General features: G+C 40.5%; 1 protein-coding gene across 1 annotated transcript in view; it reads right to left on the bottom strand.

The window, feature by feature from the left end:
- Nucleotides 1-4,685: 4,685 nt before the first annotated feature.
- The window catches only part of wdr43 (WD repeat domain 43), a 16,455-nt gene continuing 9,681 nt past the window's right edge, over nucleotides 4,686-11,459 (bottom strand). Inside the window, exons 9-18 of the mRNA XM_015048475.1 lie at nucleotides 11,087-11,173; nucleotides 10,848-10,973; nucleotides 10,618-10,767; nucleotides 10,419-10,505; nucleotides 10,300-10,331; nucleotides 10,142-10,205; nucleotides 9,941-10,054; nucleotides 8,931-9,000; nucleotides 5,545-5,603; nucleotides 4,686-5,445 (exon numbers count right to left, since the gene is read on the bottom strand). Coding sequence (XP_014903961.1) covers nucleotides 5,314-5,445; nucleotides 5,545-5,603; nucleotides 8,931-9,000; nucleotides 9,941-10,054; nucleotides 10,142-10,205; nucleotides 10,300-10,331; nucleotides 10,419-10,505; nucleotides 10,618-10,767; nucleotides 10,848-10,973; nucleotides 11,087-11,173 — 921 coding nt within the window. The 3' untranslated portion in view covers nucleotides 4,686-5,313. The remainder of the gene's footprint in view (nucleotides 5,446-5,544; nucleotides 5,604-8,930; nucleotides 9,001-9,940; nucleotides 10,055-10,141; nucleotides 10,206-10,299; nucleotides 10,332-10,418; nucleotides 10,506-10,617; nucleotides 10,768-10,847; nucleotides 10,974-11,086; nucleotides 11,174-11,459) is intronic.

The following is an 11,459-nucleotide window of genomic DNA, read 5'->3' as shown; positions in this document are numbered from 1 at the left end:
GAGTCAGAAAAATCCTTAAAAAAAGCAACCAGGGCGTTTCTCCTTTTTTTTTTTTTTTTTTTTTTTTTTTACACCCCAATGATTCACAGGTCAGAATAAATCAAAACAAACAAAGAAAACAAACTCTAGAAAAGGGCCGCTAAAATGTGTAAAAGCAGCCAAAGTCCAAATGAAAAAGCATCAACAAGCCTGAAAACCACGGCCCAGGAAAGCAGTGAATGCCGTTTCTAGACCTGTTATTCTAAAATCGGATAATATTTCTGTAAATGACAGTTTGAACCAGAGTGTAGCGACAGCTGGAGTAGGAGTGTAATTTCTGTGCCCTCGAGACGTTGTAGGTTGAAACGAACATTTTGAGACGGAAAGCAAAACAGAAATAACGTCGAACCATTAAAAATGGCAACAACAAAAAATAAAAAAAATAACACCGAGTAAAGATTATATCCCCTTCTCTGCCTGTGGTGTAAACAACAAGGAGATGTCCACATGTCAGACAGAAAGTAAATACTGTCAACCTTTCTGTTTAGGGCTCCTGAATTTGGCTCTGACTGGTCAGACTTGTAATGAAATATGTAAGACGCTCCTGTCAAAATGCCCTCAGGCGTCTGATGAGAAACATTTCTCAGGTGGACGGCTCTTTCTCACATAACTCTCTGTGGGCACGAGGAATGACACGAGTTGGCTTCATCCACTTGTCAGTGCTCTCAAGAGGCTGTTTATTATTCCTGGACTGATGTTCTCCTATTAGCTTGCTCCCACTGTCTCCTGTGGCCTGCTCCGTTGAAACCGGACGTGGCTCCGAAGGGCTTATAGAAATTCACCGGGGGCCTCTGGAGAGACGACATCTAGGGTGTGTCCTGTAGAGGTGCTGTGGGACTTCAGCATAAGAGTCCTGGGACTCGTTGCTTATGGTAACGCAAGAATATCTCTAATGTCTACAATTTGTCAACTATAAACACTGGAGGTGAAGATCGTCTGATTTTTGGTGGGATTTTACAGTAAATGTTTCACAGGATGTCCTGTTGCATTAAGTTTACATCTGCGTGTCAATCGGTTTGAAAATTCAGCAGACAAGACATGGGGGTCTGTCAAAATCGACAGACTACGGAAGCGACCATAAAATCCATAGCAACTCTGGAGGAGCTGCAGAGATTCGCTTATCAGGTGAGAGAGAGTCAGTCTCGGCCTTTTCAACTCTTTCATTGTTAAAAGATGCTTTGGTAAAATCAGACCACTGCACCTCACCATAAACATAATGTTCACGTCAGAGCTGCAGCGGAATGTTTCAGATTAAAACACCTTCATATTTTAGAATGGCCCAGTCAAAGTCCACGCCTAAATCCAGTTGAGAATATCAATCTTTCAGGTTTTTATTTGTTTAAAAAAAACAAATAACAAAAATGTCAGTTATGCACTTTCTATTTTGGTCTATCAAATAAGATCCTAATGAAATACTTAAAAGTTTGTTAAATGTAAGAGCTGTTTTAGCTTTTCTAAAATTCCAAACCTTCTGGACTTACAGCTGTTGCACCTCAGCCGTCTTTAGAGTTGAGAACGATAAACTCCTGCTAAAATATTCTGAGCAAAAAAGAAAAAAAAAAAAAAGATTACGTAAATCCTCCTACAGCAAAGTGGCAGAACAACAGTTCAGTAGATAAGGGAAGGAAAACTGCGTCCGTGCTCGATGAAATACAAACAAAACCAAGATTTTAATTCCAGGTCCTCGTCTGTTGTTTAGACTTGTGGTTCCTAAAGCGGGGGTCGCATCCCCGCTGTGGGTCATGAACCACAATTTGTGGTTTCCTTCAGGCCCTCAGGAATGAGTAGGAAACCCATGTTTTGGGAATCAAATCCAAAGGATTTTTAAAAGTACACTTCATATAGACAAAAATATAACAAGGGTTATGAAGACAGTTTTTTTTTTTTTGTACCTACTTGTTCATTAGCATTGTTTCACAAACTGTTTCTGTTAGACCACAAAGAAAAGCTGTTTATCTGGCTGCTGTGGCTTTTTACAAGGAGCCACGAGAAAATGTGAAACCACCAGCGTCAACCACATTACCACGGTGGGCATATTTACTACACATTATTATTACATACATTGGTGATCCTGAGCGGTAAAAGTGATCTATCAACTGCGTATCATTTTGAGACATTAAAAATGTCTCAGGATAACCTGAGTGTTAAAATCACTGCCTTCAGCGGCCTGAGTATGGAAACGAATTGAAGGCATTTTCAAAGCATTTTCTTCAGAGGAAGCTCTGCACATGAGAACCTGGGCTGAAACTTTCCGCCTTAAAGACCCACGTCTCGTTTAATGAAGAGGCGCACATTGATAGGATCTACTTATGCTTTAATTATGCAGCAGTGATATTAAAAAACCTCATTAATTCATGCACTCATTTTGCTTTCAATTCCTTCCTGAAATGACTGCTTCCTTTGAAGTGCTCATGCTATCCCAGCGTTATAGGTGATGTTTTTGTTTGAAGACGACAGTTTTAGATGGAACTAAGTTTTACATATCAACAACTCGCTAGCCATCATTACGCTACTGCTGGATGCTTCCTCCCTCAACATTTAAAAAAGCCTGAGTCTTCCCGGTGTCGCCGTCGGGATGTTTGTTTCTGCGCCTTCCCTGCAGCCTGAACCACTGGAACAATGTGCCTCAAAGTGTTTCTGCACTGTTAAAAAGTTTGAACTAATGTAGCTTGTGAATTATGCATCCCATTCATTTTTAAAGCACACCCATAAATGCATTATTCAGTGTTGCAGAGAGCCTAGTGTTCATTCATACAATTAAAGCTTCAGCGGAACAATGACATTTTAGTCCATGAATGGTTAACCACCGGCACCGGAGGCTCCGACTAGCCAGCCATCACTAATCATTGGGGAAAGGACAGACTGTTTTCTCCTCGCTGCCCTCAGCTGAACTTAACTCAAACGCTCCGCTAATGAGCCAACACCTCCTCTCCGGATTATCCACTCTCTTACGAAGTGGTGTCAATTGCACGGCCAGAAGACAACTCTGTGGGGAGCTTTAATGAACAGACCGGACGGATTCTGCTTATCTTAAAGGGACCCTGAGGCCAAAGGACACAGGAGCCGCAGCTACTGGCCTGTGAACGCGACGCCAAATTAATCCGGCTGTCGTGTGCGCTGTGGTGAAAGCGACTGCCCTTGGACGGCCTAAGTGGGGTCAGTGAGGGGTTTGTAGGTGGACTCTGGCTTTAACGTGCTTGAGAATGCAAATAATGATGAAACGGGAAAAAAAATAAGTTCTACTTAAGCGCAGCCTCTCGAACACGAAAGACGAAAGGAACGACCTTTAAATAAACCAAAAAAAAATAAAAGGAACTTAAAATGGACTATAGAATTGTAGAAGAGATGAGCAATTGCCAAATATAACTTGGTGAAATGTTTATTTTCTTAATGACATTTTAAAATCTGGACCTTTTCAATCTTTACTGTGTACTTTTTCCATCGAATTTTACTTCCGTTAAAATTCCCTCTCTGGGTTATTTTTAATTTATCTAAAGTTAAAATAAAGAAACCCAGATAGATGGTGAAAGCATGAAGATAATGGAGGATATTGTCAATATTGTATTTCATCACATTAAAACCATAAACTTGTATTTTAATGGGGGTTTATGGTAAGAAACTACAAAAAGTAGGTTCTACAAATAAAAATGTAAAAAAAATAAATAAAAAAAGCATCTCTGCCCCCTTTACTCCAATGTCCCTAAATAAAATCATATAATGATTGCCTCCAGAAGTCTCCTAGCTAGCAGGTCACCTGTGTGTGATTTAATTGCAGTATAAACCCAGCCATTTTGTTTTGTCCTCAGACATTTGTTGGATAAATGTGCAAGACTCACCAATCACTACAACGATTCAAATCAAAGCAACAGATCTACAACAACATGGCTGAAAAAGAATAAAGGTTCTGCAAAGGTCTCATTGAAGTCCAGATCTCAAATTGTGTGTTGGTGGAACTGGAAGAATGCCAAGCAGAAACAGGTAGGCAGCAATTTTTTTTACGAATTGAAGCCATGTTTTTAATGAAAGAGAGCTTCAAATTCAAACAAGACTGATCGTAATGGAGACTGATGACTGGGAGTTATTGCTGCTACAAAACAAAGCAAGAAAATTTCAGTATGTTGACTTAAAAATATAATTTCTCAATTCAGTGTGGCGTGAAAGGTCATGAATCAAAACCTGCTCACTAAATGTACAATAAACAGAAAAAACCTCTATAAACACTGGACATTTGCAAAATGGGGCCGTATGTTTCTATCACACTATTGCCGGAGACAGTTCAAGAATTTTTAAGGCGATAAAATCCAGAACATTCCAGGAAGGAAGTTTTATTTTATCAGACGTTCCTGGTCCTTTTGCTTGACTGCATCACACACACCATCCACACCATCCACTTCTGGATCATCATCTGCTGAACTGTGACCTCGAGCCGTTTCACCAGCCTCTCTGCAACACCTCCGAAACACACGCACAACCTCAGACGGTAAAGTCAAAACTCGTTTTTCCGCTCGACTCGGCACAAACGTTCCGATTTGTTTCAGTAAGCTGGTCCCCTCTGCTTTGCACAGGTGGGGGGGCTGAAGATGAAGGCAGTGGAGAGAAACCGCTTTTAAAAAAAAAAAAAAAAAAACAACAGTAAAGAGATGTCATTCAGGAGACTTTACAGAAGATCATTTAATTCCAAAGATTTGTGTAGAGGGAAGAGCTCGTACAAACACTTCACTGTACATATAGATTTACACTGTGTGGGACTGAACGGTCTCACCCTGCAGTCCCACCTCCTGTGTCCTTGACAACCAGGCGGGGGCCAGTCGCCATCCCAGCTCCACTCCGGCTGCTCAGCTTGCATGTGTTTTGCTCCAGAGAGTTAAATTAAACCAGTCAGAGAGACCAATATTACTATGAACAAACAATGTTCTAATACTTTACTTATTAAGGGCACATTTAGGAATGCAGAAGACGAACTGAGCGGCAGCCGAGCTTTTCTACGATGGCGGGTGTGGAGCTGGGATGCAGGCTGGCGAAGAACCGTTGAGGATTTGCATCAGTTGTGGTTTCACTGAACGCTGAACGCTGCTCAGTCGGTGAGAAGAACCACAAGCCGGAGATGTTAGCGGCCGAGCTGACGTGGGAAGGCGGGGAAGGCCTATCTGAAATGTGTCCCTTATTTTTTTTTTCTTTTTTTTCTGATAATAAAATCAAAAAGTTTGAAAATAAAATGCCAGTTCATATATAAACTCTTTCATGTCCTTATGGATCGTTGAAATTGTTTTCTTTTTATTCTTCTTCACTCTCGTTTTCGTGCTCCATGTCTTCGTCTCCGTTCGCTTTGGGCTCCGTTCTGCTGTCTGAATCCTCATCTTCTTCGTCACCTTCGTCTTCCTGCATCGCTTCCTCTTCTTCCCAGTGCTGAGACAGAAAAAAAATAAATAATAAAAATTCAAGGATGATCTGAAAATCTATTATAGAAAAAAAAAAAAGGTGTTATGATGGGTCAGTTTAACTTACATCAGAGTCTTCACTGGGAAGAGCTTCGTCACCAGAGGCCTCCTCTTCGTCAGCTGACTCTGCAAAAGGGCAAACAAGGGAAAGTGAATGAGCTGCAGGGCTTTCATCCTCAATGTCTGGAAACCATCCATCCCTCAGGAAAAAAAAAAAAAAAAAGGCTCAAAGTGTTAGCTTTTAGATTTGCATTTCAATGTGGATGGGCCATTTTGTAATGATAGTACGCTGTTGTTTGATGCCAACGCACAGATGCTGCTGAATATTCTGCAGCTTTAGGTCCCAACAAATACAGGCACAAGACTGTAAGAAGGAGGTGGCCATTATCATTACTGAAGAAACGGGAAACTATGACTACATGGGATTTAAATGCACTCCGTTATGACTCTGCTACTGCATAGTAGTGAGAATACAGAACAGTATCAGCCCATAAAGAAAAGAAAGGTGACACAAAAATCAAGAACAAACTGTCTGAATTATGTGACTAATCCCCCCCCACCAAAAAAAACAAAAAAACAAGAATATGTACTCTGGCTTTTTGTTTTGAAGTAACTGAATTACAAAAATAAATAGACTCTTAAACTTAAACACTTTTCCAGACTGAAATATCAGAATTATTTTTGGCCCTTTTGTTTAAAACACCAGTCTGGTTTAAACAGGGTTCAGCGTATTACAAGTCTGGCAGGCCACCAGGCTTTAGTTGCCCACCGCCAGGCTAAGTTTTGTTTATTTTAAGTAGGGTTTTTTTATGCACCGGTAACAGGGCCAGTAAAGGTCGATTAAACTACGTTTGTATAAACTGAGCTTGTGCGCCTCAATTTTTTTTGTAACTTTTTAAATATTTTAAAGACAGACACATTGTGGACTGCCTTAGCACCGCTGCCATTGGGACTAGCAGGTTTTCTGAGAGAAACCCTGCTGGGCTACAACTTTTTAATGGATCCATTCTCTAATACACCTGAATCGAATAAATAGTTAGTGACCGGGTCTTTGCAAAAAATTTTTGACATGCCAAGGAGGTAATTCAGTCTTTTGATTCAGGTGTGTTGAAGCAGTGATGCAATCCAAAAGTTGCAGGAAAAGGGCTCTAAAGACCCCTGGTTTAAACCAATACAGACTTCCTGCAAATTTACAGCTGATGTAAATAAGTGCCCTCAGCCTTTAAATAAATACAAAACCTACAACAAGTGACCATATTTAATTTTGTGGCTGAACGGACAGACAGATGTCACATCAGGGCATCAAAAAAAAAACAAAAAAAAAAAACAACAGTTGAGTAAAAGACTGAAAAGGACAGATAGCTGAATCAATGAAAACAAAACCTTCAGGAGAGAGGGAGGACTGTTGGCCCGATGGATGACAGAGTAGACAGATGAATTAGGAATTGGAAGGACAGCTGACCCAAAGTACAGCAGAACTGACTAATGCACCCCAGATTAGTGGCCAATGGGATGACCCAAAGGACTGAGGGCCAGTTGGATGCCTACTCTACTGGAGAACTGAATCAACGGACCAGCAGACTGTTGGCTGAACAAACACATGGACTGACTCTTCGATGAACGACCAAACGAGTGGACTGCTGGCTGGAAGGACAGAGCTTCACAAATGGACTGACAGCTGAGCAGATTACTGACATGAGCCGACTGAAAGAAGTTGAAGAGACACAAGCTGATGGATGAGAGCAACACACAAAGAAAAAAAATCAGCTTGGGGTAAAAAGCAAAAGTAAAATCCTTCCTGTTACTTGTGTAGTAACTCAGCAAAGAAACAGTTCTGGATGAATTTATATCCCAATAAGGAAAGAGTTGATAATAAGGCAACTATGAGGATCTCTATAAAGTCAGTGTACAGACTCTATAAAGTCTGTTTTAAAACCTTCAGACATTTACAATGCAGACAACAGGACAGAGAATATAATCTAAAGATTCCCCTGTTCTAGTTTTATTTTCTATAATTATCCAAGGCAGGAAGACGCTTATATCCCAGACGTTGCTCTTTTTATCTCTCTTTCATGACTCTGAAGGCCGTCCTTAAATTGAACCATGGGGTTATCCTGAAGCAGCTTTAATTAGAGGAATCAATAAATGGCTCTGACTAAAGTTTGTACAAACTTAAGGAAATGTGGGAAAGTATTTAAAGTCAGACTGAGATCTGACTTATAATAATAACTTAATAATCTGACTTATTAAAGAGTCAAATTTGTGATAAATCTAATCTGATACAGACTGATGTGTATCAGGCTGAAGCCACTGATCCACCAGAACCTTTATACAGATTTTTAGCTTGCAGAAAGGAAACAATGTTACTAGATAGATAGTACACAGTACAGAAAGTTGTCTCTATTTATGGGATTATAATCTTTAGACTTCAAACAGATCGGTTTAAATTTATGAGCAACACCACAAGTGAATCAAGGCTGTTTGAGTCTATTTCCTTTGGAACTTTGATATAGAAAAAATAATCAAACTAAAACAGCATTATAACCCTTCAGGAATCAGATTTTTGGCTTCAAATTTAATATTTGAGGAAATTGTTTTGGGACCTTTTTTTATTAACAGCCGTTACATTATACGATTACAGTAAAATGAAGAACCCAACTACAGTCAAGTGAATGAATGAATTAATTTTTTTGAACTTCACAAATAGTTGGATATTTAATCTCACAATGAGGTTATTTTTTAAATGTAGCAATTGTATCTACATGATAATCAGATTTTTTTTTATCATTAATTCAGTTAGAGGGGATTTTAACCACAGTGGCCGAGTTCACCGAGTGATTCAGCACTCAGGAAGGCTCGAAGCTTCCTGTCAGGCGCCGATGCTGAACTCATAAGAAACCCAGTGCAGCAGCAGCAGCAGCAGCAGTCATACAGCACTGGTACACAGGGGAAAGAAACTTCCTCTTCCTGCTCATCAGCTTCTTTCATTAGCAGTTTTTTGTTAAAATCCCGGCGGTGTGAGGCGTAGGGGGGGAGAGGAACTCTAGGCTCAGGTTAATTATTTCAGCAAAGCTCGTTTTCTCCTGCCACGTGGCTCAATAAAGCACTTCCTACGGTACGGTAATGAGAAAGGAGAGCCAACAGAGCGCAGACTTGTTGCTCCACTCAAAGGAGACGATCTGCTCAACATGGACGGCTGGGTTGCCAGGCAACAAGAATCGCGTTTGCGTGCCGACGGCGGCTGAACGACGGACGAGTCTAAGGGCCTTTGAGTCAACTATGGGATGATGAAAGGTCAGCAAAAATAAATAAAACAGATGAACTACACCTGACGTAAAGTTTCCATTTGAGTCCTCCGAGTTACAGAAAGGAGGCGTTGATGAGCGAGAAATGTTCAGAAAGAAAGGCACGAAAGGAAGACAGCTGAGAAACACACGTGGATTTCACACTAACCTTCCTCATACACCAGTTTAGCTGTATAGTCGACATCTGACACAGGGTTTCTGCTGTCGTTTGCTGCCACCTAGTGGACAAGTGAGAGAAGACATTACTGAGAAGCAATTTCAGAAACTGACTGGGGCAGGAAACAGACGGTCTCAGTTTGCAAAGTCATTCCGATGCACAACAAACACCATGATTATATTTTCTGATTCCCGTTAGGAAAAATATGGGACGAACTACATATGACTGCAAGTCCATCAAACTCACATTTAAGCCCATTTTATTAATTGCAAACAAATAACTATCAAAATATAAAAACAGAAGTATAAATTGATACGTTAATTGGTTTATCCGCTCTAATTTTTTACTGTCTATTCGTCACAGAAAAAAAAAAAAAAAACAGCTTGATGCACGGATGGAGCTGCAATTTAGACCTTGGAGGAGACATTTAAAAAAAACACATATACATTAAAGAAAAACTGAGAAATTCATTGATTTAAAATATTGGTTTTGACATGCTTGGTACAAGTGAAGGACAGGCAAAATTCAACAATTTCTTTTATGAATCAAAATCAAAAGCTCTCTTCTGGGTATTGGAGTCAAAAGGGCAAATTGAGGAGGACCTGGATTCTCGACTTCTTGATCTCAATCAACCAAACGGCAAGGGAAAGAATAATTCATGATTAGCAGAGCTAATTAATGTCACTCAGTGATGTAACCATCAGAAACATAAATACATTTTTTTTTTTAAATCTAGGAATATTACTAAATCATAGAACTAAACACAAATGTTCTGCTGTAGTTGCTGTATGTTTCTGCACAGTTTGGTTAATAAATAATAATAATTAAAAAAAACAAAAATATAAAAAAAAGACAGTTTCTTTGAAAAGCTCACAGATTGGCTGATTGTACATTTTCTGCATGTTTCAAGTATCCCTGAAAGCAACCAAATGCTTTTCTTCGAGGATTCAGATGTAAAAAAAAAAAAAAAATACTTTAGAGGGAATAAAGATTCCCCTTACCTGGGTTGTTAGGAGATGCAACTTCCCGTGCAGTTTTGTCAGTTTGTGGAACATCTTCACTCTGCTCTCGATCATGTGATACAGGATGCCCAGCTGGGTAACCAGGTCCGGCAGCTGCATCAGAGGGCAGAAACAGCGACGTGTTAACGGCTGCTGGCTTTAGACGTCAAGAAGAGGAGGAGGATGATAAGATGGACTTACGGACGCCAGGTATGATGTGTGGTGCACCAGGACCGCCTTGAGCCACCGTACCATCATACACGCCCTGCAGGAAGGAACAGCAGGCTTTATGTCAAATAACAGGACCTTGACTTTGTCATGAATGGGAAAAGGCTGCAGAGAAAATGTCTTGAACTTACACTAAAGGATTTCCCTGGAGCCTCGTCGTTAGCTGTGAAAGACAGAGGATTGAGTAACTGCTGCTACTGGGATGCGGGTTTGTGTCTCTAGAGTTCAAATGAAGCTTAGCGGCTCTCACCTCTTCAACCAATGGTATGACAGCAGGCAGCGGTAATCGGGCGACTGTCTTTTTTATTTCCACCTCTTTACGGGTCTGGAAAACTTTCTGCAAGAGAGAAAAAAAAAAAAAAGAAGTATTGTTTTACTTAACTGAGCCTTGTACTCTATGATTGATGTTTAATTGCTAATGAGCATGTTGAAAACGTTTGGGAACGTACATTTAGGATGTTGGCGTCCTTGCTCTCCAAGCCCTGCATCAGCAGGACCGCATAGTTGTCCGTCTGCAGCGAGGCCGCCGCTTTAGGAGCTCCTTTCTGGCTGGAAGATGCGTCGAGGTTTATTTCACCGAGCTGCTCCGCTATGGACATCTGCAAACAAACGTGCATGGATGCAGTGAATCCAAGCAGGGACGTCTCCTCGTTAACGTGCTCTGTGGTGACGATCCTACCTCTTTGTTGCCTGCGTCTTTTCTCCTCTTTTCCGTTCCCTGTGGAGCCGACACTACAGGAGCTTTGTGACCGGGCAACCCCGGAATCAAAACTTTGCTCTTGGCGTTGACGATTGGAGTTTTCACCTGGACAAGTTGGATTTAGGTGAGCAGATTATGAATCTGGAAACAATAACCTGCTGAAAAGTTTTCTCTACCTCAAGTCGAAAACAGGAGAAGAAAAATAAAGGCCTGGTTACCTTAGAGACGGTGGTCTCCATAGAAAGGGACAGGTTGGTCTTAATGTCTCGAGTCAGACAGACATGTCTCTCTGCCGTGTTGATCTCCTGTGCAGGTGGAAACACATGCATTAAGAAGATTTTCCACTTCTTTTCTGTGAAATAATAGCGTCAAAATGAAGATCTGCAACTAAAAAGACAAAAAGTGGAGTTACAAAACGGAACAGTTTTAGTTTCATGTGAGTGAATCCTGGTCATCATAACATTTCTTTGCAAAGGTTTGGTCTGTGAACTTCAACAAAAAAAAAAAAAAAAAAAAAAAAAAAAAAAAGAAAAAAAAACTCGGGAAAAGGGGAAAAAAAGGGGGAGATGGTTTTTGAATTTTTTTAAAATT

Source organism: Poecilia latipinna, unplaced genomic scaffold (genome assembly GCF_001443285.1).
Source record: "Poecilia latipinna isolate Pla-1442-1.1 unplaced genomic scaffold, P_latipinna-1.0 Scaffold885, whole genome shotgun sequence".
Classification (NCBI taxonomy): Eukaryota; Metazoa; Chordata; class Actinopteri; order Cyprinodontiformes; family Poeciliidae; genus Poecilia; species Poecilia latipinna.
The sequence above is the reverse complement of the archived record's forward strand: the minus strand, read 5'-3'. Positions and strand labels throughout refer to the sequence as shown.